Raw genomic sequence first — 23,975 nt, 5'->3', positions numbered from 1 at the left:
CGGGCGGGGCGCGGCGGCCGCCGGGGCGGGGCGGGGCGTGGCCGGGGCACGCAGCGCGGCGACGCGGGGGCGTGGCCGGGCCGCGGGGGCGCGCGCGGCGGAGGGAGGGAGCCGGGAGGCCGCGGACAGCGACCGCCGCCATATTAGGCACCGCGGAAGCCGGGGTCCCGTCAGCGGGGCCGACGCGGGGCCTGGCGGAGCTGCGGGGGCCGGAGGCAGGTGCGGCGCGGCGACGGGAGAGGCGGGGCCGGCGGCAGCCAGCGAGCGGCGGGACTGAGCCAGGTGAGGCGGCCGCGGTGGGGGACCCGCCCCCCGGGCCCGAGGCGCGGGGGGCTCGGCCGCGACCCCCGGGGACTCCGCCGGCGGCGCGGGCCCCTCAGGGAGCCCCCAGCCCCGCTGAGTGCCGCCGCCCAGGCTGAGCGAGCGCCGGCGACCTCAGCACCCCTGCGCCGTGCGCCCCCAGCCCCGACGTCGCGGGCCGCGCGGCGGGACCCCCGCCCCGACCCCCGCGGCCGGCCCCCGTTGTCCTGCTGCAGCGTCAGCCGGGCCCTGCGCCCCGGGACCGGTCCCCCCCCCCGAGCGAGCCGGGCCCCCCCGGCGCCCCTCCGCGCGCGCCGGGCCCCCACCTGTCACACCTGCCCCAGGTGTCCGCTGCGCCGGTCGCCTAGAGCCGGCCCGCTCCATCCAGCTGCGGGGGGGGGCGGGTGTCCGCACCCCCTCCGCCGGCCGCGACCCCAGGCCTCTGGCAGGGGCAGCCCCCTCCCCAGTGCACCCCTAGCCGCAGGGGCGGCCCGGTGGGGCGGGGGCTGGGCGGAAGGGCCCCTCGGGTCGGTCCCGCAGTGGTCTCCTGTGTGCGCCCAGTGACAGCCGCCTGGGGTCTCCCGGTGCGGTGCCGGCCTCTGTTAGGGACGGAGGGGCCGGGCGGTGCGGGGCGACCTCCCGGGTAGAGTCGGGGCGGCGGGGGTTGGACTGGGGGCTAGGGGCTGGATTGGGGGCTAGGGGTCCTGGGGCTGGATTGGGGGCTAGGGGCTGGGGCTGGGGCTGGGGCTAGGGGCTGGATTGGGGACTAGGGGCTGGGGGCTAGGGGCTGGGGCTGGGTTGGTGCTGTGCTAGGGGCTGGCGCTGGCGCTGGGGCTAGGGGTCCTGGGGCTGGGTTAGGGCTGGGGGCTAGGGGTGCTGGGGCTGGGGTTGTGCTGGGGGCTAGGGGTCCTGGGGCTGGGCTGAGGGCTAGGGGCTAGGGCTTGGGGACTTGGGGGCTGGGGCTGGAGTTGGGTTGGGGCTGGAGTTGGGATGGGGCTGGGGACTGGCGCTGGGGCTGGGGGCGCAGTGCCCCGAGGCGGGCACAGGTAGAGCCGGGCGGCCCCGGGGCCGCTGCGCGCCGGGACTTCCGGGTCTGCGAGGCCCGAGCGGTTGTGGCCTGGGCAGGTGCAGCCGCGGGAGGTTTGGCCCCGGGCACTGGGCCGTGTCTGGGACGTTGGTGGCTGTCAGCGGGGGGTGCAGCCGGCCTGGAGCAGGTGGGGTTGGGGCCGCCCCCCCTGCACCCTGCAGGGCCCAGCACGCTGGGGGCCGCGGGGGGGGGCGCTCGCTCCTCGCTGTCTCCCGTGGGCGCCCTGCGGGACGGGGGTCAGGCACAGGGGCGTTCCCGCCCCGCGCGGCCCTGGGGGGGATGCTGGAGTGTGGGGCCCACTCCCCGCCTGCGGCGTCCCGTGGTGCCCTGCGGCGTGTGCGTGGAGCTGCGTGTTCCCAGCGCCCCGTGGAAGCCGGGTCCCCGCAGCCCCTGGCGACCTCTGACCCCTCAGCTGCGGGGGTCGCCTGCTCCACGCCCGCGCGTCGTCCGTGTTTGGGGCTGCGTGCTGCTCCGCCGCGCGCCTCCCCTCCTCTCCCTCGGCCTGCGTGGGCAGAGGCGGCTCTGTGCCCTGAGTGTTGGTGGCCAGGTGCAGTTTGGCCCGGGCTCGGTCGGGCTGGGGGCGGCAGGCGGGAGGGGCGCCGCGGGACCTCGCTCTGTGCCCGCAGTGGCCACAGTGAGGAGGGGGCTGCGCGACCCAGAGTGCCCCCGGCGGCCCGGGCAAGGCTGAATGAATGAATGAGGGAGCCTTGTGCGCCGCTGGTGGCTGCCGGCCTCCCCCGAGGGAGGGCCTGCTCCTGGTGCCTCTGGCCAGCCCCTGCCCCCCAGCCCTGGGCACAGCCCTGGGTCTCCGGCCCCTCCCCTCTCCCAGGGAGCCCAGCAGAGGCCGCGCCTGGGGGAGAGGCTGCCTGGGGCCCCTCCTGGCCCGGGCGGAGGTCTTGTGGGCTGAGGCCGGGCCCCCAGGTCCATGGTGATGGGCAGGAGGGGCCAGGCCGGGTGGGAAGCAGGTGGGCGCGAAGCTGGCTGAGGTGGCCCCGCGTGGAGGGGCGGCCACGCTGACCACGGCCTCCCGCCGCCCCCGCCTTTCCTGGGCCTGGGTCCTGGCCTGGGCGCCCTCAGGGGAGAGCGCTTCTCTCCCGCCCCCCGCCCCAGGCAGTGGGCAGCCGGTGGTCAGCCGGGCAGAGATTCGGGGGGGGGGGGCTGTGTGCCCTGGCGCCGGCCCCCAGCGCAGGGCCTGTCCTGGCTCCGCCTTCCCGCGCGGGGTCGCCCTGGTGCCAGCCAGCACCTCGGCCGCCCGGGAGTGGGCAGGGAGGGCGCCTGCCCATGGCCCTGGGAGGCCCGGCTCCGCCGGTGCCTGGGAGAGCCGCCGGGACCAGTTTTTCCGGGTGAGCGGGGCCGGGAGGACTCCGGAGAGCCAGGGTGCGCTGCCTCGGGCAAGGCCGGGCGGCGGAGAGCGCGGCTGGCGCCCTGTGCCCCCTGGGGCCCTGGGACGCGCGTCCCCTGGTGGGACGGGCCAGCCCCGGGCCAGGGCGCGACCTCTGCACCCGCCACTTGGTGGGGGGCCTACAGTGAAAGGTCCCCAGGCCGCAGGGGGCGCGGGGCTGCCCGGGCGCTGTGGACGCTGGGCGGGGCGCAGCCCGGGGTGTGGGAGCCGCCAGTGTCCCCTGAGTGGCCAACCGTGCCCTGCGGACCTCGGGGTTACCCCCAGAGGGCCGCGGGGGGCAGGCGGGGCGGGGAAGTCCCCCCTCCCCGGGTGCAGCCCCGTCCTGGCCGGCCCTGCCCTGTAGGCCACTTGACATTCGCCAAGTGCAGCCCAGTCGGGCTGCTGATTCTGCGAGGTCCCTGAGCGGTCTGGACCCGGCTCCCCAGCCCTGGGAGCCGTGGTGGGCGGAGCCCTGGGCCTGGGAGCCCTGGTGGGCGGAGCCCTGGGGCCTAGGAGCCCTGGTGGGCGGAGCCCTGGGCCTGGGAGCTCTGGTGGGCAGAGCCCTGGTGGGCGGAGCCCTGGGCCTAGGAGCCCTGGTGGGCGGAGCCCCAGCCCTGGGAGCCCTGCCCTCCTGGCCACACCCACTTCCCAGGGCCAAGGCCCCGCCCCTGCCCGCCTCCTGGTCTGCGCCCCTGCTAGAGGAGCCCCTTCTCACAGCAGCCGGGGTACCCCCACCCCTGGGTGCTGGGGCCGAGATTCCGCCCATCTCTGCCGCCCGGTGTGTGTGTGTGTGTGTGTGTGTGTGGTTTTTGACAGGCAGAGTTAGACAGTGAGAGAGAGACAGAGAGAAAGGTCTTCCTTCCGTTGGTTCACCCTCCAATGGCCGCCGCGGCCGGCGCTGGGCCGATCCAAAGCCAGGAGCCAGGTGCTTCTCCTGGTCTCCCATGGGGTGCAGGCCCAAGCACTTGGGTCATCTTCTGCTCTCCCGGGCCCCAGCAGAGAGCTGGATGGGACGTGGAGCAGCCGGGACTCAAACCAGCACCCGTGTGGGATGCCGCCTGCAGCGCTGGCTCCGCCCGCTGCGCCACACACCAGCTGGGGTCCTTGGTTCTAGTCTAGAAGTGACGGGCAGCCGGGCTCGGCGTCCTCCCTGGGGCCACCTCTGCTCCGCCCCCGTGCCCCCCAGGAACGCTTGCTGGGCACAGCCCCTCCCCCAGCGCGCCCCCGTGCCCCCAGGAACGCTCGCTGGGCACAGCCCCTCCCCCAGCGCGCCCCCGTGCCCCCCAGGAACGCTCGCTGGGCACAGCCCCTCCCCCAGCGCGCCCCCGTGCCCCCCAGGAACGCTCAATGGGCACAGCCCCTCCCCCAGCGCGCCCCCGTGCCCCCAGGAACGCTCGCTGGGCACAGCCCCTCCCCCAGCGCGCCCCCGTGCCCCCAGGAACGCTCGCTGGGCACAGCCCCTCCCCCAGCGCGCCCCCGTGCCCCCAGGAACGCTCGCTGGGCACAGCCCCTCCCCCAGCGCGCCCCCGTGCCCCCCAGGAACGCTCGCTGGGCACAGCCCCTCCCCCAGCGCGCCCCCGTGCCCCCCAGGAACGCTCGCTGGGCACAGCCCCTCCCCCAGCGCGCCCCCGTGCCCCCCAGGAACGCTCGCTGGGCACAGCCCCTCCCCCAGCGCGCCCCCGTGCCCCCCAGGAACGCTCGCTGGGCACAGCCCCTCCCCCAGCGCGCCCCCGTGCCCCCAGGAACGCTCGCTGGGCACAGCCCCTCCCCCCAGCGCGCCCCCGTGCCCCCCAGGAACGCTCGCTGGGCACAGCCCCTCCCCCAGCGCACCCCCGTGCCCCCCAGGAACGCTCGCTGGGCACAGCCCCTCCCCCAGTGCGCCCCCGTGCCCCCAGGAACGCTCGCTGGGCACAGCCCCTCCCCCAGCGCCGCTTTCCAGGGAGTTCCTAGAAATGTCCCAGCGCCTCGTCTCCCGCTCTGGAGCGGCTGCCTGTGTGGGTGGGCGCCGCCGCAGCTCCGGCTCCTGCGGGGCGCGCGTGCTTGTGTGTGCGCACGTGTGTCAGTGTGTGCACGTGTGTCAGTGTGTGCACGTGTGTTAGTGCGTGTGTGGGTGTGCGCACGTGCACACTTATCTGCATGTGTGTCAGTGTGGTGTGCGCACGTGTGTGTGCGTGTTAGTGTATGTATGTGCACGTGTTAGTATGTGTTAGTGTGTCTGTGTATGTGCACGTGTTCGTGTGTCTGCATGTTTCTGTGTGTTTCTGTGTGTGTGCACACATGTGTGTCTGTGTGTGCGCGTGTTCGTGTGTCTGTGTGTGCGTGTGTTTCTGTGCGTGTGCACACGTGTCTGTGTGTGCACGTGTTCGTGTCTGCGTGTTTCTGTGTGTGTGCACACGTGTGTCTGTGTGTGTGCACGTGTTCGTGCGTGTGTCTGTGTGTGTGTTTCTGTGCGTGTGCACACGTGTGTCTGTGTGTGCACGTGTTCGTGTCTGCGGGTTTCTGTGCGTGTGCACACGCGTGTCTGTGTGTGTTCGTGTGTCTGTGTGCACGTGTTCGTGTGTCTGCATGTTTCTGTGTGTGTGCACACGTGTGTCTGTGTGTGTGCATGTGTTCGTGTCTGCGTGTTTCTGTGCGTGTGCACACGTGTGTCACTGTGTGCACGTGTTAGTGCGTGTGTCTGTGTGTGCGTGTGTTTCTCGCGTGGCGCCCTCCCAGCAGCGCGCAGTGCCCGGCCGGGGAAGGGGCTGCCCTCACCGTCTTGCGGAGGCCTCGCCGGCTCCCGGTGCCCGTGTGTGCGTCCGCTGCTGTCACCGTCGGGCGGGAGACGCCACCCCTCCTCCACCCCCACGGGTGCCTGCGACAGCAGCGTGAACCCCGCAGCCGCGCGCTCTGCCCAGGGCTCTGCGTGGGTGCAGGGACCCAGGCACCCTGAGCCCGCGCGGCCGCCTCCAGGGTCTGCGTCAGTGGGCAGCTGGACTCGAACCCTGGCCCCGGCGGTGGGCTCCGCGCTCTTCAGTGGGGACCTGCGGTGCTCCCCGTGGGCCCTTGTGACCCTGCGGCTCCTGGGGCCGGCCACCGCCTGGCGATGGCAGCGTGTGCGGGGTGGGGGGAGGCAGTGGATGTGGCCGGGAGAGGAGCCCCGCCCGCCGCGCCCGGACCCGGAGGTCGCTGACTGCGCATCCCTGACCCGGGCCGAGGGCTGGCCAGGGACCCGGCCACTCTGCGCATGCTCTGCGGGTCGTCCCCTGCGGCTGTGTCGACGGCGCCCCCTGGTGGCTGCTGTGGGCGGGCTGTGGGGACAGGGGCCGCGGGGGGCCGCGGGCGTCCGCACCGACCAGCACCTGCGCTGAGCTTTGCCCCTTTGTGGGTCTTCTGTCACCAGCCCTGGGCCGCGCCTGGGGGCTCAGGCCCAGGACCGGCCGGGGGTGCCCGGGGACAGTGATGGCCCTGGGGGGCGGGGCAGCTGGTCGAGAAGCTGCGGCCAGGAGCGCCGTGTGCGGAGCTGCCCAGGGCACTCCGGGCCAGGCCACTGGCCGCGCCACCCTCCGGTCCCCACACCGGTGCAGACGGCGGAGTCTGGCCCGAGGCGGGGCTGCTGACTGCCTGGTCGACAACTCCCTCTGAACCCCCCAGGCCCCTCCTGCCACCTAGGCTGGGGGTGAGCGTGTGGTGGTCAGAGTGGACCCCTGACCCCCGCGTGCCAGCAGCCGGCTCCGGCGCTGACCCCGGGCCCCTCCCTCGGGGTCTGGCCTGTAGCCGGGGCTCCCTGCAGGGGATGCAGAGCGGCCCGGCCACCCCCGGCTGTCTCTGGCTGCCCCCTCCTTCCCAGTGCTGACCTCGCCCCCTCCCTCCCCCAGGTCAGCTGGGGCCCGCGGGCCGCGCCCCGCCCGCCATGGACCAGGACTACGAGCGGCGCCTGCTGCGGCAGATCCTCGTACAGAAAGAGAACACGGTGCCCTGCGTGAGTCCCCGCCCCGCCGGGCCCCGCCCCGCCTGGCCCCGCCCCCGGCCGGGCCCGCCCGCGACCAGCCGCACGGGGGGCCCTGAGGGTTGCTGGGCGAGGCAGAGCAGCCGGAGAGGAGCAGTGCGTGGTCCACGGACCGCCCCTGCGGCCCGTGGGGGCCAGGGTGGCCTTGGCTGGGCCAGGCGGACACAGGGCAGCGAGGGGCGTGGCCCAAGAGCCAACCTGCGCTTTCTAGGGTCCCGCCCGGGGCAGCTTAGCCTGCAGGGATGGAGGCGGGGGCGGGGCAGAGGGGCGGGGCCTGGCGTGGGCGGGGCTGCACTCCCCGTCTCCCTGCTCCAGGGCGACCACCGGCGCCTGTGCCTAGCCAGCGACGCCCGGTTGGCTTCTTGGGTTTTCAAGGTTTATTTATGTATGTGTTTGTTTGAAAGGCAGAATTAGAGAGGGAGGTCTCCATCGCTGGGTCACTCCCCACATGGCCGCAGCAGCTGGGGCGTCCCGATCTGAAGCTGGGCGCTCCACCCGGGTCTCCCACGCAGGCGCCTTAGCAGGGAGCCGGGTGGGGAGTAGAGCAGCCAGGATCGAACCGGCGCCCCTGTGGGATGGCGCCGCTGTGGGCGGCCTTTACCCACAGCGCTGGCCGCCCCTCCTGCTGCAGTGGGAGGTGCAGGGCGGACCCCCGGGCTGCTCTGGGTGGGGAGTGGGCTCGCGCCGGCTTGGGCTCCCCTCGGCCTCAGCCCCTGCATTTGCGGAGGGCTCCACCTGCTGCCCCCATGCGGGCCGGGGGGCGGGGTCCCAGGGCTGCACAGGCCCCGCCCCTCCTCCATGCGGGGTCCGGGGGGCGGGATCCCAGGGATGCACAGGCCCCGCCCCTCCGCCATGCGGGCCGGGGGGCGGGGGCCCGGGTCCCAGGGTAGAACGGCCTCGGCCCCACCGTGCAGGTCTCGGAGCTGCGGCGGACGCTGACCCCCGCCAACTCCCCGGTGTCCTCTCCCAGCAAGCACGGCGACCGCTTCATCCCCTCGCGGGCGGGGGCCAACTGGAGCGTGAACTTCCACCGCATCAACGTGAGGGCGGGGCCGGAGCGCAGGGAGGCGGGCCTGGGCGGGGCCGGAGCCGAGGGGCGGGGCCTTCACGCGGCACCTCCGCCCCTGTCCCAGGAGAACGAGAAGTCTCCCAGCCAAAACCGCAAAGCCAAGGACGCCACGTCGGACAACGGCAAGGGTGAGGATGAGGAAGGTCTGCGGCCCCCCCCCGCCCCGCCCTGCCACGCCCCGCCTCACCGCCCCGCCCTGCCTCACCGCCCCGCCCCGCCTCACCGCGCTCCCGCCCCGCAGACGGCCTGGCCTACTCCGCCCTGCTCAAGAACGAGCTGCTGGGCGCCGGCATCGAGAAGGTGCAGGACCCGCAGACGGAGGACCGCAGGCTGCAGCCGTCCACGCCCGAGAAGAAGGGGCTGTTCACGGTGTGTGTGCGCGTGCGCGTGTGTGTGCGTGTGCACGTGTGGGTGTGTGCAGACGGAGGACCGCAGGCTGCAGCCGTCCACGCCCGAGAAGAAGGGGCTGTTCACGGTGTGTGTGTGCGTGTGTGTGCGTGTGCACGTGTGTGTGTGTGCAGACGGAGGACCGCAGGCTGCAGCCGTCCACGCCCGAGAAGAAGGGGCTGTTCACGGTGTGTGTGTGCGTGTGTGTGCGGGTGTGTGTGTGTGTGTGTGCAGACGGAGGACCGCAGGCTGCAGCCGTCCACGCCCGAGAAGAAGGGGCTGTTCACGGTGTGTGTGCATGTATGTGGGTGTACATGTGTGTCCGGGTGTACATGTGTGTGCCCGTGTGTGTGCGCCTGCCCGCCCGGCGCCCCCACTCAGCAGGCGACCCCCCCCCAGTATTCCCTCAGCACCAAGCGCTCGAGCCCTGACGACACCAACGACGTGTCGCCCTACTCCCTGTCCCCCGTCAGCACCAAGAGGTGGGCGCGGGGCGCCGTGGGGGGCGGGGGGAAGAGGGTGCCGGGGGAGGGGGGACTGAGCCCGTGGTGCCCGGGGATGGGGGACTGAGCCGGCGCCGCCCGGGGACGGGGGACTGAGCCCGTGACGCCCGGGGACGGGGGGGACGGGGGACTGAGCCGCGCCGCCCGGGGACGGGGACTGAGCCCGTGACGCCTGGGGACGTGGGGACGGGGGGGGGGGGGGACGGGGACTGAGCGTCGCCGCCCGCAGCCAGAAGCTGCTCCGGTCCCCGCGGAAGCCCGCGCGCAAGATCTCCAAGATCCCGTTCAAGGTGCTGGACGCGCCCGAGCTGCAGGACGACTTCTACCTGAACCTGGTGGACTGGTCGGCGCTCAACGTGCTCAGCGTGGGGCTGGGCACCTGCGTGTACCTGTGGAGCGCCTGCACCAGCCAGGTCACGCGGCTCTGCGACCTGTCGGTGGAGGGCGACTCGGTCACCTCCGTGGGCTGGTCCGAGCGGGTGAGTGCGGGGCGGCGCGGCGCGGGGCGGGGCGGCGCATCCCCGGCCCGCGTGACGCCCGCCGCCCTCCCCCAGGGGAACCTGGTGGCCGTGGGCACGCACAAGGGCTTCGTGCAGATCTGGGACGCGGCCGCGGGCAAGAAGCTGTCGGTGCTGGAGGGGCACACGGCGCGCGTGGGTGAGGTCCCCGGCGTCCTCCAGGCCCCGCCCGCCGCCCCATGCCCCCCCCTCCCCCACCGACCTGGCTGACCCCCCTCCCCGCCCAGCCACCGCCGGCCCCGTTCACCCCAGCACCCTCTTCCCCGGCCCCGCTGACCCCCAGACCCCCTACCCGCCCAGCTGACCCCGCCCCCCGCGCAGGCGCGCTGGCCTGGAACGCCGAGCAGCTGTCGTCGGGCAGCCGAGACCGCGTGATCCTGCAGCGGGACATCCGCAGCCCCCCGCTGCAGGCCGAGCGGCGGCTGCAGGGCCACCGGCAGGAGGTGTGCGGCCTCAAGTGGTCCACGGACCACCAGCTGCTGGCCTCGGGCGGCAACGACAACAAGGTAGGGGGCGGGGTGGGGAGGAGGCTCCGCCCCTGGGCGTGGTCCAGCGCGCGCCCTGCCCCCAGCTGCTGGTGTGGCTAAGGACACCAGGGCGGGTGAGGGTGCCGGGAGGGGAGGGGAGGGGAGGGGAGGGGAGGGGAGGCCCCGCCCCGGGCGTGGTCCCAGCGCTGCCCCTCCCCCAGCTGCTGGTCTGGAACCACTCGAGCCTGGCGCCCGTGCAGCAGTACACCGAGCACCTGGCGGCCGTGAAAGCCATCTCCTGGTCGCCGCACCAGCACGGGCTGCTGGCGTCGGGCGGCGGCACGGCCGACCGCTGCATCCGCTTCTGGAACACGCTCACGGGCCAGCCGCTGCAGTGCATCGACACGGGCTCCCAGGTGTGCAACCTGGCCTGGTCCAAGCACGCCAACGAGCTGGTGAGCGGGGCGGGGCCGGCGGGCGGGCGGGGGCGGAGCGGCCAGGACCCCGGGCCGGCGGGGGGGGGGCGGGGGCGGGGCATGGGCCCAGGACCCCAGGACGGCGGGGTGGGTGGAGGCGGGGGCGTGGGCCCAGGACCCCGGGCCGGCGGGGTGGGCGGGGGCGTGGGCCCAGGACCCCGGGCCGGCGGGCGGGGGGGGGGCGGAGCGGCCAGGACCCCGGGCCGGCGGGGGGGGGGGCGGGGGCGGGGCATGGGCCCAGGACCCCCTGTGGGCGCGCGGAGGCGGCCCAGGCCCGCCGTGACCCGCCCCGTGCCCCCGCGCCCGGCCCAGGTGAGCACGCACGGCTACTCCCAGAACCAGATCCTCGTCTGGAAGTACCCGTCGCTGACCCAGGTGGCCAAGCTCACCGGGCACTCGTACCGCGTCCTCTACCTGGTGAGTGGGCGGGGCCGGGCCTGGACCTGGGAGTGGGCGGGGCCGGGCGCGGACCGTGTCCTGTGGGGGGGGGGAGTGGGCGGCCCCGCCGACCTCGCCGACCCCGCTGCCCGCCCTCCCCGCCCCGCAGGCCATGTCGCCCGACGGGGAGGCCATCGTCACCGGGGCCGGGGACGAGACCCTGCGCTTCTGGAACGTCTTTAGCAAAACGCGGTCCACCAAGGTACATGCGTGCGCGTGCGCGGCAGCGCGGGCTCGCCCCCCCCCCCCCCGCAGCGGCCTCAGTGTCCCGCCCCGCCCCCCGCAGGAGTCCGTGTCCGTCTTGAACCTCTTCACCAGGATCCGGTAAAGCCGCGGCCGAGGCCCACACGGACCCACGCGCACGCGCACTCGGCTGGCGCAGCCGGGCGGGGGGAGCTGGCCCGGGACCCCGGGACCCCAGGAGCCTCATTAAACGCCTGATTGCACCGCGGCCGCCGTGTCTGGGGGGAGCGCGGGCCCGGCCCTGCGGCCACGGCGCGAACTGGGCGCGTGGACCCCGCCCGCATCCCGGACGCGCGAGCCGCAGGCGGACGAAGCACTGGACACGCGCGGGGACTCGGGGCCCGCCCGCGCGAGGCCGGGCGCCTGGGTGTGCGCGAGCCGGGGCCCGGTGACTGCGGGGGGTGGGCGCGGACCCCCGGGGCGGGGCCCCCGGTGGGGGGCCGGACTCCGGGGCGGCGTGCGGGCCGGGCGCCCCGGGAGCGGACGGGGCGCCGGTGCTCGCGGGGTTTTGTTTACATCTCTGTGGTGAAATACACTGACACGCAACCCACCCTGCGCGTGACCGTGGGTCTGTCCTCGGGCGGCCCTGTGCGCCGTGCGCCGCCCCGCACCTGCTCCGTGTCGCTGGCGGGTCAGGCGGCCACGCGGGCGTGGGCGGGGCCGGAGCGCTGGGGGGCGGGGCTGGGGCGCTGGGCGGGGCGGCGCTGGGGGGCGGGGGCGGGGCCAGGGCGCTGGGAGGGCGGGGCGCTGTCCCGCGGTCCTTGTTGCCCGGCACCCGCCGGCCTCTGCCTGCGTCAACAATGGCCCGGAGGCCCCGAGCGAGAGCGGCCCCCCGCGGCTGGCGTGCGGGCGCCCGCAGGCGGCCATGCAGACCCCCCGGCGCGAGGCTGCCCGGCCCTACGTCCCCTCCGCGACCCTCGAAGTGAGCTTCCCGGCGCCGCTGTCCAGGTGAGCCCGGGCACTGGGGGCCGCCGCGCCGAGGCTGCGGGAGGGGACGCGGCCCTGGGGCGGAGACAGCGCCTCTGTCCCCGGCTCCCCCACCCCCACCCCGACTTCCCACTGCCCCGGATGGCGCCCCCCGGCGGGCACCCACACTCGAGGCTGCTGCGGCTTGGGGCCAGCTGCGTCCCTCCCGGGGGCTCCGTCCTGGGGCCGCCTCGCAGACAGCCTGACCCCCGGGCTCCCGGGACAAAGGGTGCGAGCGCCCCAGGTGTCCGTGTCTGGCGCAGCCGGCCCCAGCACGCGCTCTGGGAGGAGCCGCCTGCAGCCCACGGCTCTCGGTTTTCTGTTTTTTTGCGGGTTCTGTCCACGGCCTCCTCCCCCAGGAAGCCTTCCAGGCTACCAGCCCAGGGCATGTCCCCCGGGGCCCATCACAGCTCCTCTGCGCCTGCCTCGGGCCCCTCGCTCCGGGTTCACCTCCCAGCCAGGGGTCTCTGAGAGCCCGGCCTCCGCCTCTGCCTCCGCCCCGGAGCCTGGCAGCCGCGTGGGGACAGGGGACGGCCTGGGCAGGGGTCTCCTCGTCCCCCGGAGCTGCGCGGGCCGCTCAGCCCCCTGCCCCGGCCCGCAGCGACGACTTCCTGTCCCTGGAGGGCCCCTGCTGGTCCCCCGCCGTCCAGCAGGCCACGCGCTGGAAGTACACGCCCACGGGCAGGGACGCCGCCGGCCAGCTGTGCTACACGGGCCTGGCGCCCCGGGGGCCCCGGGAGGACTGGCGCGCGCTGGCCGGGGCCCCCGACAGCCCCTTCCGCGAGGCCCACGCCCGCTGGCACGGATGCCACCGGCACCGGGAGCGCAGCCTGCCCGCGGGTGAGTGCGAGGCCCCGCGCCCGCCCTGGGCACGCGCCGCGCCCGCGCCGCCCTGACGCCCCGCCCCGCCCGCCCGCCCGCAGCCTACACCCAGCACCTGCGGGAGGCCGCCTGGCACGACCCCGTGGTCCCCGCGCAGTACCTGCACCCCGGCGCGCGGTGGGGCAGCGCGCTGTGCAGGGACCGGCCGGCGCGGGGCAAGGAGTATGGTGAGGCTGGGCGCGCGGGGCCAGGGGCGGGCGGGACCGGGGGGCCGGGCCGCCCTGACCCTGCCCTTGGCCGCAGAGGTGCGCCGGAGCCGCTTCGGGGCGGAGCCGCTGTGGCGCGCGTCGGACTACGTGCCCTGCCTGTCGGCGGCGCAGCGGCCGCCCTACACCGCGCAGAGCGTGCGCCACTGGGGCCTGGACGCCCACAGCCCCTCGACCGGGCCGCGGCCCCTCCTAACGCCCACCCTCTGATAAAGGCCCCGAGCCCCGCGCCAGGCGCCCCGCCTCTCCCGCCGCAACGCAGCCTCGGGACGGCGGGGGGGGGGGGGGCAGAGGCCGCGCGAGCTCGCCGCCCCCGGGGGGGGGGGAGGGTCCCAGGCACACAGGAGCCAGGCCCGGTCCTCGCGCGCGCGCGCGCAGCTCTTTATTGGCGCCCTGGGCAGCACCGGGGGAGCCCGCGGCCCCCCACCCCCGAGACAGCGCCTGCAGCCGTGCGTGGACGCGGTGCGCAGTGCCAGGGCTCGGCCGGGTCACGGGCGCTCGCCGGGCTCCCCTGCAAGCCAAGAGAGGGGGCGTGAGGCGGCGGCCGGCGGGGACCGCCACTCCCCCCCCCCCGCGGGTCCTGGGACTCACGGCTCCGCAGGCGGATGGGCCAGACCAGGAGGCTGCACAGAGACAGGGTGGCCGCTGCGCCCACGCCGCCGGTCACGGCCACCATCACCCAGTGGTAGAAGCCCACGCAGGCCTTGCAGCAGAGCTCGGAGCTGGGGGCGGGCGGGGGCTGAGCGGACCGCGGCCGTGCCGCCCCCGCCCCCCGCCCACGCGCCGCAGCTCAGCCCCTCCGGGGTCCCCGGCTCACCTGCCTCTCCCTCCTCGGGCTGCTGGCCCCCCATCGGCGCCCCCTCCCACCGTGCCCCCCGCAGCCGCCGCCAGAGGGCGCGCGCCCGCACGGCTCCCGCCCGCGGTGCACACCTGCGGCCCGCCCCGCCCCTCGCTGCACCTGCCGCCGCGGGGCCACCCGCCCTCTCCCCAGGGGCACTCACGGGCAGGGGTGCAGGCTCTGCACGGCCATGACGGCCAGCCCGTTGGCCACCTTGTCCGAGAAGCTCATGGCGCCGTACACGAAGGCTCCGCTGTGCTGCGGGCGCAGGGTCGGGGGTCAGCAGCCAGGCGCTGGCACCCCCGCCCGGGTCCCGGCCCCGGCCCCGGCCGCCAGGCTCACCGTGTACGGCCCGATGAGGTCGGCGGTCATGGCCAGCGAGGTGACCAGGATGGTGGCGCAGCCGGCGCCCAGCAGCACCGCCGCCGCGTACACGGCCGCCCCCATCGCGCCGGCCAGCGCCACCCAGGCGGCGAAGGCCAGGATGGCCAGCAGGCCCAGGAAGTAGGTCAGCTGCGAGGGCCGCGCGGTCAGCCGGCGGGCGGGCGGCGGGCAGGGGCTGCCTCGTGCGGGCCCGGCCTCCCCGCCCACGTGCGCACGCCCACTCGCCCTGCTTCCCGGAGCCCCGCCCGGCCCCGCCCCCTTCGCGGGGCCCCGCCCACTCACGTTCCTGCCGATGCACTTGTTGATTGGCTTCATGAGGAAGGAGGAGAAGAAGCCGCTCAGGTACATGAGCAGGGGGATGGTCGCGATGAACTTCTGTGGGGGCGGCGCGGGCTCAGGGGGGCGCGGGAGGGGGCCCGGCCAGGCCCCGCCCCGCCGGCCCGCCCGCCCGCGCGCGCGCGCACCTTGGGCAGGTGCAGGGAGTAGGTGAGGTACATGGCCATGTAGGTCTGCGACAGGTTCACGATCAGCCTGGTGCTCATGTACAGCAGACCGACCTGTGGGCAGAGCAGCAGGAGGACCGCCCGCTCAGGCGGCGGACGCGCGCCGATACCGCCCCGCCCGGCCCCCCGCCCCGCCCCGCCCCGCACCTGGTAGAAGGCCGGCTCGCGGAGCCAGTGCGTCCAGCGCAGCGCGGCGCGCGGCCGGGCGGCCAGCAGGGGGCTGTGCTCCTCGGGCTCCTGCAGCGCGGGCCGGCGCCGCTCCCGCGTGCCCACGTGGAACAGCAGCGAGAACACGGCGCCCACGCCCACCACCAGCAGCGAGAGGTTCTGCGGGGCGCGCCGGGCGGTCAGCGGCGGCGGGGCGGGGCCTCCGCCCGCGCCCCGCGCTCACCCGCACGCCCTGGGCCCCCGCCCGCGCCCCGCGCTCACCCGCGCGCCCTGGGCCCCCCGCCCGCGCCCCGCGCTCACCCGCGCGCCCTGGGCCCCCGCCCGCGCCCCGCGCTCACCCGGAACACCCGCACGTCCTGGGCCCCCACGCCGCCGCCAGGCGCGGGCCCCGGCTGTCCGGCGCCCTGCAGGTGCAGCAGGAGCCAGGCGGCGCCGAAGACGGCGATGTTGGCCACCACGGTGAAGGCGTACCTGCGGGGGCGGGGCCTCAGCGGGGGCGGGGCGCCAGGCCACGCCCCCCGGGACCGCCCCTCTGCCCTTCCATCAATAAAGGAATCTTTCAAAAATGCATGCATCTCCGGGTGCGCGGGGCGGGGCGGGGCGGGGCGGGGCGGGGCCTCGGCGGGGCGGGGCTTCCCGGGCCCGCCCCGCACCTGAGCGCCGTGAGCTCCACTTTCTCGGCGTCGCTGGTCACCAGCTCGGGGATGAGGCTCAGGTGCGCGATCTGCGTGGCCGCCCAGCCGAACTGGAAGACCACGATGAACGGCCCGTAGTAGAGCAGCGCCGCCCACTCGGGCGTGGCCGGCCCGCAGCCCAGGCACGGGCTGAAGATGAAGGGGAAGGAGAGCAGGACGCACACCGTGCCTGCGGAGGGGGAAACTGAGGCACGGGGCCGCCCACGCCCCGCCCAGCACTGCCCCCACCCCCGGTGGCCTGCAGGGGCCGGGCAACCCCGCCGCAGCTCAGGAAAGACCCGGGAACCCCCGCATGGGGTGCCCACCAGTCCCCCCGGGCCGAGCCCACCCGGCCCAGCCACACACACACACACACGCGCGGCCGACGCACCCGGGCCTCAGGGCCTTTGCACGCACTGTCACGGGGCTGACTGGAGACGCCCCGCCCCCCACCTCCCGTCCTTCCCTGCCCGACGTCAGCCTCCGCGGGCTGGGGCCGGGTCCTCCCAGCCACTTCCTGTCCCGGGACAGAGCGGACGCCTGGGTCAAGCAGAGCGCGCTACGCTCCCCATTTCCCAGACGAGAGAACCGAGGCCGGGGGCAGAGCCGCAGAGCTGGGCCCCCGCCCCGTCTTCCCGCCTGGAGAGTCGGGGGCCGCGGCCCCGGCTTTCCCGCTCCGGGCCCCAGCGGGGGCCTCCGCCCAGGCCCCACCCCGCAGCCCCAGAATCGGGAAATGAAAGCAGAGCCGCTGGGGGGGGGGCGCCGGATCGTGGACCCTGGACTCGCGGGGCCAGGAGCGAGCCCAGGCCGGGTTAACCATTGCCGGCCGCGCGGGGGGCCGCGTGTCCGACCCGGCCGGGGCTGCGGGAGGATTAGGAGCTAAGGCGCTGGGTACGGCCACCTGCAGGGCCGGCATCCCCCAGGGGCGCCGGTTCGAGTCCCAGCTGCTCCACTTCCGGTCCAGCTCCCTGCTGGGGCCTGGGAGAGCAGAGGATGGCCCAGGTGCTTGGGCCCTGCACCCATGGGAGGCCTGGAGGAGCTCCTGGCTTGGATCGGCCCAGCTCCGGCTCCCACGTCCCTTGTCACGGAGCCTGGGCTCCGGTGGCCCTGGCATCCAGCCGACGGGCACCCCGCGAGGCATCGGGGGTGGCCCGAGCTCTGGAGCCCGCGGGGGACCTGGCAGGACCTGGCTCGGCTGCTGGGGCGTTCCCTGCCTCTCAGACCACGGAGTGTTGTAGAAGTGAGTCGTGTGTGAGGCCGGGATAGCGCTCGGCCTCCCACCACACTCCTACACACCCTTCAGAACCCCAGGAGGGTCCCGCAGCCCCGTGGGCCCCGTAAGGGCAGCGGCGGCCTCCACCGGCCTCGGGCTTGGGGTGAAATAGAGAAGTGGGCGCCGTTGCCAGGGAGACCACCCTGAAGCCACCTTATCAGGGGCCACCCTGCTTCCTCTGCGAGGGAGCCTCCTGGGTGCCCCCGAGACCCACCCTGGGCGACCCCTCCACCTCCTGGGACCAAAGGAGGCTGCCCCCTGCGGACGAGCCGGCTGGGAGCTGCCTCAGGCCCTCTGCGTGTGAACCACGGCCCCCAGCAGGGACCCCTCCCATCCGCCTCACCCCAGCAGTGTCTGCCCCAGACAGGCCCCCCAACCCGCGCCGCCCCGCTGGGGCCACGCCCCCACCGCCAGCACCCAGGGCCCCTCCGCCCTTATCGGTGTGCGCCCAGCAGAGGCTGTCCCGCCCCTGCACCCCATGCCCCTGCCGGGAGAGGCAGAGCCCCGCACAGACCCCCGCCCACAGCTCGGCCCCAGGCCCCAGCCTCAGTCAGACAGAGCTGTCCGGGGGGCGGGCAGGCCAAGCCAGACAGACTGACGGAGGGGGTCCTGGGCCATCAGACCCAACCCAGGGGCAGGGCGGGCGCCGGGGGTCGGACAGACCAAGGAGGGGGCCCTGGAGGGTCGCCCTGGCGCACGGGGGGCCCGCAGGTCAGACAGCGGGGCGAGGGGTACGGGGGAGCTCCGCAGACGGCCGGGCGCCGGACAGACGGACAGACGGGGGCCCAGGCACACCGGCGAGGGCGGAGGCTTACCGACCAGGTGCCAGGCCTTGCGCGGGCCGTAGCGGACGCAGCGGCCGGCGGCGCGGTCGGCCTCGTAGCCCACGAGCGGCGTGCACAGCCCGTCGGCCACCTGGCCGAGCAGCAGCAGCAGACCCGCGCCGCGCGAGCTGTAGGCGCGCACCGAGTGCAGGTAGAGCAGCAGGTAGGTGAACCACATGGACGCGCACAGGTCGTTGAGGAAGTGGCCCACGGCGTAGCTGAGCCGCGCGGCCACGGACAGCGGCCGCGGGGTCGGCCCCGGGCCCATGGCGCGCGCTCCGCGCTCGGGGGGCCGCCCGGGGGCCCCCGCCGCGCGCCGGGCTCGCCCCGCTCCGCCCGCGCCCGCGTCCGCGTCCGCCCCGTCCGGGCCGCCCGCGATCGCCGCTGCGGCCGCGCCCGCCACGGCCGGGAAGCCGCGGCCGGGGTCAGGCGGGGCGAGGCGGGGCCGTGCAGGGGAGCGGCGGCCGCGCCCGCCAATCAGGCCCGCGCGCCGCGGAACGGGCAGCCAATCACGCGTCGGAGGGGCGTGGCCTCGCGCGCCGGCCCGGCCCGTGCTCGGGCTCCCCGGCGGGTGGTCCTAGCGCCGGGCGGCCGCTCGCGGGGTGGGCGGGCCCCCCGCGCCGGGGTGCGCCCTTCGCCGTGGGCTGGGGAGGGGGCGTGCAGCGGAGCAGCGGGCGCTCCTGAGCCCGCCCCAGCCTGGGTTTGGGGTGGGAGCCCCGGGCGCCCTGGGGGAGCGCTCCCCTGCGTGGGCGCGCGCACTAATGAGCTGGTAATTAGGGCGACAATGATACTAATGGGATAACGGTGCTAAAGCCGCGGCCCGCCGTCCCGCGCCCGGCGCCCACGTGGCGGCCGCGGTGACTCAGTGCCCTGTGGCCCCCGCCCGCCCTCGTGCAGCCGCGCGCGGTTTCAGTTTCCCCTCGCGGGGAGATTTGGGGACTGGGATCCGGATCCGCTGCCCCGGGCGACCCCGCCCGCCCGGCTGTGGCAGAGAGAGAGAGAGGGAGAGACCCCTACCCAGCTGTGTGGGGTTTCCCCGTAGTCCCCATTCTTGGTGAACTTTTTAAGAAAATCTGTGTATTTTCATTTTATTTGGCAGTGGTTCGGTGCCCAGATGGCCGCGTTGGCCCCGGGCTGGGCCAGGAGCCAGCCCTCCATCCGGGTCCCCCACGTGGGTGGCAGGTGCACACTTGGGCCAGGGGGGCCGCCTCCTGGGGTGTGCAGCAGCCAGAGCTGGAGCCGGGGCCGGGCCCAACCCGGGGCCCACTCGCAGCTCAGCACTGCCCCAAGCAGCGGCCCCCCCAGTCCCTTGAGGGTCTCAGGGCCATGCCCAGCCCTGGTGAGGGTCTCACGGCCCTGCCCAGCCCTGGCACAGGTCTCACGGCCACCTCCAGCCCCGGTGCGGGTCTCGGGGCCACGTCCAGGCTGTTGTCTGTCCACAGCCTTCCCCGGCCCTGCGCTGCCCCCTCAGAGCCCCCTCCCCGGCCCAGTGCTGACCCAGGCACTGGCCCCAGCAATTGTCCACCCCAGACAGGAGGGGCAGACCCGGTGTCGCCAGGGAGCAGCAGGGAGGAAGAAGAGGGAGGCCTGGGGGAGGGGCCAGGACACAGATCCCAGGAGGATCAGGACCCCAGGGCCGCTCCCTTGCACATTCCCGGAGGAGAAGGAGCGAAAGCTGACTTATTAAACAGCGGGGGCGGAGGGGGCGGCGCTGTGGGCCTGAGGGCTCAGCTTCCCCCTGCGGTGCCACATCCCACGTGGGCACCGGTTCCAGTCCCGGCTGCTCCACTCTCGATCCAGCTCCCTGCTGTGGCCTGGGAGAGCAGTGGACGATGGCCCAGGTGCTTGGCCCCTGCACCCGGTGGGAGACCCGGATGGAGCTCCTGGCTCCTGGCTTCCGCCCAGCCCAGCCCTGGCTGCTGTGGCCATCTGGGGAGTGACCCAGAGGGTGGAAGACCTCTCTCTCTCCCTCCCTCCCTCTCTCTCTCTCCCCCCCCTCCCTCTCGCTCTCTCTCTCTTTCTCTCTGCTTTTCAAATAAATAAAGTTGAAAAAAACTAAAAACAAAAAGGGAGAACAGGAGGCAGCCAGGAGGAGAGCGGAGCCGGCGCAGAGAGCCCGTCCCGAGGTGGGAGGGTGAGGCGGCTCCCGGGGGCAGGTGCAGGGGGAGGAGGTGGGATGTGGTCTGCGTCTCCTTGGAGCCTGGTCCCGGCCAGGGCAGGGGTCCCCGAGTGTGTGGGGGGCTCGGTGGGGCCTGCAGGATCAGAGGGAGGAGGCTCAGAGCCGAGGGAGGCGGCAGGAAGGAGATGGGCACTCAAGCCCCAGGGTAGGGGGGACGCCTGGGTCAGCAGCGTCCCTCGGCCTTTGATGTGGGGCGGCCGCGTCCCGCTCGCCGGAGATGGGGGGTGTCGGATGTCCCGGGGGAGGGGGCTCCGGTCGGCCCCGGGCGCCCCCGCCCCCACCCCGCCCCGCGCTGGCTTTGATGGGGGCAACGCGGGAGGGGGCGGCCGCTGAGGCGCCGGGCTCTGTCCTCAGATCTGAGGGGCCGGGCCGGGCCGGGCAGGCGGAGCCGGGGCCACACCCGGGGTTTCGGAGGAGCACGCGCCACGGAGCTGGGGGGCGGGGGGGGGCGCGGCCCCGCAGCCCCCTGGCCTCGGCGCTCCGCGTGCTGGGCGCTGTCCCGGTCCCTGGGGAAACTTCTGGAAAGAGTGCGGGCGTCTGGTGCCCGAGACACCAGCGGGGTGGCTGCTGTGGGCATCTGGGGAGTGACCCAGGGGATAGAGGGCCTCCCCCCCTCCCCCTCCTTCCCCTCCCCCTCCCTCTTTCTCCCTCCCCCTCCCTCTCTCCTTCTCTCTCTCCCTCTCTCTCCCTCTCTCTCCCTCCCCCTCCCTCTCTCTCCCTCTCCCTCCCTCTCTCTCCTCTCTCTCTCTCCCCCTCTCCCTCCCTCTCTCTCCCTCCTTCTCTCTCCCTCCCCTTCTCTCTCCCTCCCCCTCCCTCTCTCTCCCTCTCCCTCCCTCTCCTTCCCTCTCCTTCTTCTCCCTCTCTCCTTCTCCCTCTCCCTCTCTCTCCCTCCTTCTCTCTCTGTTGCTCCGCCTTCCAAACACCATCCAATAAACCTGCGAAAGCCACACGGGCCGCGCACTTTTCCCGCGCCCGGGCGCGCTGGGGTCACTGCCCCTCCCCCCCCAGTCCAGGGCGCAGCTCAGCCTTCGCAGGGAGCAGGGTCAGAGCCGGCCCGCGGAGATGGGGTCCCCGGGCCGCGGGCCAGGGCGCTCGCGTCCTCGCGGGAAGGCGCTCAGGGAGACGCTGTGTGGACTCAGAGCCTGGATCGGAGCCAGCGGCCGCCGCCAGGGAACGCGAGGCCGCGGAGGCCCAGCTGCCCCCCCCCGGGGGGGCTGCACCAAGCGTCCCGGCGTCCAGAGCCCCCGCTGAGCCGCCCGGCCCTGGCCCCTCCCTCGCCAAGGCCAAAGCCAGACATGGGGGGGCAGGAAAAGTTTATTTTTTAATTAATTAATTAATTTGAAAATCAGCATTACACAAGAGGGAGAGAGAGAGGGAGGGGGAGGGAGAGAGAGAGAGGGAGGGGGAGAGAGAGAGGGAGGAGGAGGGAGAGAGAGGGAGGGAGAGGTCTTCCCTCTGCTGGGTCACTCCCCAGATGGCAGCAAGAGGCCGGAGCTGCGCCCATCTGCAGCCAGGAGCCAGGAGCTCCATCCGGGTCTCCCACGCGGGTGCAGGGGCCCAAGCACCTGGGCCATCGTCCACTGCCTTCCCAGGCCACAGCAGGGAGCTGGATCGGAAGAGGAGCAGCCGGGACTCGAACCAGCACGCACGTGGGATGCGGGCGCTGCAGGCCGGGACTTTACCCAGGAAAAGTTTTACAAGGAAGCCTGGGGCCGGTGCTGTGGCGCAGCTGGTTTGAGCCGCCATGGGGAGGCCGCATCCCGGCTGCCCCCCTCCCAGCGCCCCCGGCCAAGCGCTGGGCCCTGCACCCACGGGTGGGGGGAGACCGGGTGGAGCTCCCGGCTCTGGCCTGGCCCGGCCCTGGTGCTGTGGGCGCTCGGGGAGTGACCAGCAGGTGGACGACCTCTCTCTCTCTCTCTCTCTCTGCCTACAAGTAAAATAAAATAACTCTTGTTTTTACTGAGCGGACAAGGATGATGGGCAGGGCGGGGCCGGAGCGGGCCAGCTGGCCGTGGCCGAGCAGCCGGGCCCACGCACGGTCCGGCGCAGGCCGAGGTCACGCAGCTCAGGGCCAGGCCCCGAGCTGTGTTTCTGAAAGCAACCCACGCGGCCGCGAGATGAGAAAAGGAATCATTCACTCGAGTCGCAGGCGGCCGGCAGCGCCCCCACGCGCGGGGCCGAAGCCGCTGACCCGCCCAGGTGCCCCGTGGATGGCAGGGCCCGCGCCCGAGCCCGGTGCCAAGACTCGGGAGAACCCCGAAACCTTTGGGAAGTCCCTCGGACCGGAAGGACAGTCCCTACGGCAACGCCAGCCTTGTCCATCACAGCACGGAGGCGGGGCCCGCAGGGCAGTTCCTACGGCAACGCCAGCCTTGTCCATCACGGACGGAGGCGGGGCCCGCAGGGCAGTTCCTACGGCAACGCCAGCCTTGTCCGTCACGGACGGAGGCGGGGCCCGCAGGGCAGTTCCTACGGCAACGCCAGCCTGTCCATCACAGCACGGAGGCGGGGCCCGCAGGGCAGTTCCTACGGCAACGCCAGCCTTGTCCATCACGGACGGAGGCGGGGCCCGCAGGGCAGTTCCTACGGCAACGGCAGCCTTGTCCGTCACGGACGGAGGCGGGGCCCGCAGGGCAGTTCCTAACGCAACGCCAGCCTGTCCATCACGGACAGAGGCGGGGCCCGCAGGGCAGTTCCTACGGCAACGCCAGCCTGTCCATCACGGACAGAGGCGGGGCCCGCAGGGCAGTTCCTACGGCAACGGCAGCCTTGTCCGTCACGGACGGAGGCGGGGCCCGCAGGGCAGTTCCTACGGCAACGCCAGCCTGTCCATCACGGACAGAGGCGGGGCCCGCAGGGCAGTTCCTACGGCAACGCCAGCCTGTCCATCACGGACAGAGGCGGGGCCCGCAGGGCAGTTCCTACGGCAACGCCAGCCTGTCCATCACGGACGGAGGCGGGGCCCGCAGGGCAGTTCCTACGGCAACGCCAGCCTGTCCATCACGGACAGAGGCGGGGCCCGCAGGGCAGTTCCTACGGCAACGCCAGCCTTGTCCATCACGGACGGAGGCGGGGCCCGCAGGGCAGTTCCTACGGCAACGCCAGCCTGTCCATCACGGACGGAGGCGGGGCCCGCAGGGCAGTCCCTACGGCAACGCCAGCCTTGTCCATCACGGACGGAGGCGGGGCCCTCAGGGCAGTTCCTACGGCAACGGCAGCCTTGTCCATCACGGACGGAGGCGGGGCCCGCAGGGCAGTTCCTACGGCAACGCCAGCCTTGTCCATCACGGACGGAGGCGGGGCCCGCAGGGCAGTTCCTACGGCAACGCCAGCCTTGTCCATCACGGACGGAGGCGGGGCCCGCAGGGCAGTTCCTACGGCAACGCCAGCCTGTCCATCACGGACAGAGGCGGGGCCCGCAGGGCAGTTCCTACGGCAACGCCAGCCTGTCCATCACGGCTCGGAGGCGGGGCCCGCAGGGCAGTTCCTACGGCAACAGCAGCCTTGTCAATCACAGCAAGGAGGCGGGGCCCCGCAGCAGAGCCTCAGGGCGTCCGTGGATTCCAGTCTGCGCCGTCTAAATTTAGAACATTCTCGTCACCCCCGAAGGCAGTGCCCAGCCCCTCCCTCAGGCCGCGGCGACCACGCCCCCTTCCTGTCCCCGCGGAGTCCCCTGCCCGGCCGTGGGGCCCCACGCGCGTTCGTGCTCCCCGGCGTGACGTCTGCGGGGCCCGCAAGTACTCGGCCCCGCACTCCGGGCCGCAGACGTCTGTCCCGTTTTGCGGGGAGCCTCGCGCAGGTTCTCCCGCAGCCGCACCCCGGGACTGCCGGGCTGACCGTCCGTGAGCGCCAGCCGCTCCCAAACCCACGCACCCGCCCCGTGGACACCGGACTCGCCCCTTGGTTTGTGCGAGGACCTGTGCGTGAGCAGGCAGATGGGGCGGGGGGCGGCCAAGGTGCCCAGGGTGCCCGAGGACTGACGGCCGTGCAGATGGGGCTGACTCCGGCCCGGGTCTCCTGCCCAGCCCCCGCCTGACCCCGGCCCAGGTCGCCTGTCCAGCCCCCGCCTGACCCAGGCCCGGTCTCGGCCACGCAGCGCTCCAGCCTCTCGGCCACGGCGGGTTTGGCCCCCTCCCCAGCTCTGCGGGTGCTAAGAACCAGAGCCCCCTCGCCCTAGCGACCCCCTGCGTCCCCACGGCAACCGGGGCGGGGCCGAACCCG

The 23,975-nt window shown here is 74.3% G+C and overlaps 3 protein-coding genes across 4 annotated transcripts; 2 read left to right on the top strand and 1 right to left on the bottom strand.

Moving 5' to 3' along the window:
• The first annotated feature begins 81 nt into the window (after positions 1-81).
• FZR1 (fizzy and cell division cycle 20 related 1) lies at positions 82-11,407 on the top strand. 2 transcript variants are annotated; one of them, XM_070058611.1, is made up of 13 exons: positions 82-282; positions 6,626-6,729; positions 7,671-7,796; positions 7,890-7,968; positions 8,067-8,194; positions 8,612-8,694; positions 8,945-9,194; positions 9,270-9,372; positions 9,555-9,739; positions 9,922-10,155; positions 10,489-10,593; positions 10,724-10,816; positions 10,901-11,407. In XM_070058611.1, the coding sequence occupies exons 2-13, from the start codon at positions 6,661-6,663 to the stop codon at positions 10,940-10,942; spliced, it is 1,497 nt and encodes a 498-aa protein (XP_069914712.1). In that variant the 5' UTR covers positions 82-282; positions 6,626-6,660; the 3' UTR covers positions 10,943-11,407. The 2 variants fall into 2 exon arrangements, with proteins under 2 accessions (XP_069914712.1, XP_069914714.1); XM_070058613.1 differs by having other exon boundaries at positions 83-282; positions 7,890-7,953.
• A 151-nt stretch (positions 11,408-11,558) lies between these two features.
• Positions 11,559-13,140, top strand: TEKTIP1 (tektin bundle interacting protein 1). The gene is made up of 4 exons (XM_070058621.1): positions 11,559-11,805; positions 12,425-12,663; positions 12,747-12,872; positions 12,949-13,140. The coding sequence occupies exons 1-4, from the start codon at positions 11,723-11,725 to the stop codon at positions 13,119-13,121; spliced, it is 621 nt and encodes a 206-aa protein (XP_069914722.1). The 5' UTR covers positions 11,559-11,722; the 3' UTR covers positions 13,122-13,140.
• A 124-nt stretch (positions 13,141-13,264) lies between these two features.
• MFSD12 (major facilitator superfamily domain containing 12) lies at positions 13,265-17,991 on the bottom strand. The gene is made up of 10 exons (XM_070058614.1): positions 17,567-17,991; positions 15,458-15,668; positions 15,143-15,275; positions 14,784-14,963; positions 14,598-14,690; positions 14,416-14,508; positions 14,092-14,262; positions 13,913-14,007; positions 13,503-13,633; positions 13,265-13,422 (listed from the first exon to the last, which is right to left on the bottom strand). The coding sequence occupies exons 1-10, from the start codon at positions 17,841-17,843 to the stop codon at positions 13,400-13,402; spliced, it is 1,407 nt and encodes a 468-aa protein (XP_069914715.1). The 5' UTR covers positions 17,844-17,991; the 3' UTR covers positions 13,265-13,399.
• Positions 17,992-23,975: the final 5,984 nt, after the last annotated feature.

The sequence above is a fragment of the Oryctolagus cuniculus genome, chromosome 16, assembly GCF_964237555.1.
Source record: "Oryctolagus cuniculus chromosome 16, mOryCun1.1, whole genome shotgun sequence".
NCBI classification, from domain to species: Eukaryota; Metazoa; Chordata; class Mammalia; order Lagomorpha; family Leporidae; genus Oryctolagus; species Oryctolagus cuniculus.
This window is presented reverse-complemented; position numbering and strand designations above follow the sequence as displayed.

Bases quoted from the DNA above. Each gene is read 5' to 3' on its own strand.
- FZR1 (XM_070058611.1), top strand. From the start codon at position 6,661: ATGGACCAGGACTACGAGCGGCGCCTGCTGCGGCAGATCCTCGTACAG. The intron at 7,969-8,066 runs GTCTGCGGCCCC...CCCGCCCCGCAG, and splicing joins CAAGGGTGAGGATGAGGAAG to ACGGCCTGGCCTACTCCGCC. The intron at 10,594-10,723 runs GTGAGTGGGCGG...CCCGCCCCGCAG, and splicing joins CGTACCGCGTCCTCTACCTG to GCCATGTCGCCCGACGGGGA.
- MFSD12 (XM_070058614.1), bottom strand. From the start codon at position 17,843: ATGGGCCCGGGGCCGACCCCGCGGCCGCTGTCCGTGGCCGCGCGGCTC. The intron at 15,669-17,566 runs GTAAGCCTCCGC...CCCCCTCCGCAG, and splicing joins CAAGGCCTGGCACCTGGTCG to GCACGGTGTGCGTCCTGCTC. The intron at 14,691-14,783 runs GTGCGGGGCGGG...CTCTGCCCACAG, and splicing joins GCGAGCCGGCCTTCTACCAG to GTCGGTCTGCTGTACATGAG.
- TEKTIP1 (XM_070058621.1), top strand. From the start codon at position 11,723: ATGCAGACCCCCCGGCGCGAGGCTGCCCGGCCCTACGTCCCCTCCGCG. The intron at 11,806-12,424 runs GTGAGCCCGGGC...CCCGGCCCGCAG, and splicing joins TTCCCGGCGCCGCTGTCCAG to CGACGACTTCCTGTCCCTGG. The intron at 12,664-12,746 runs GTGAGTGCGAGG...GCCCGCCCGCAG, and splicing joins GGAGCGCAGCCTGCCCGCGG to CCTACACCCAGCACCTGCGG.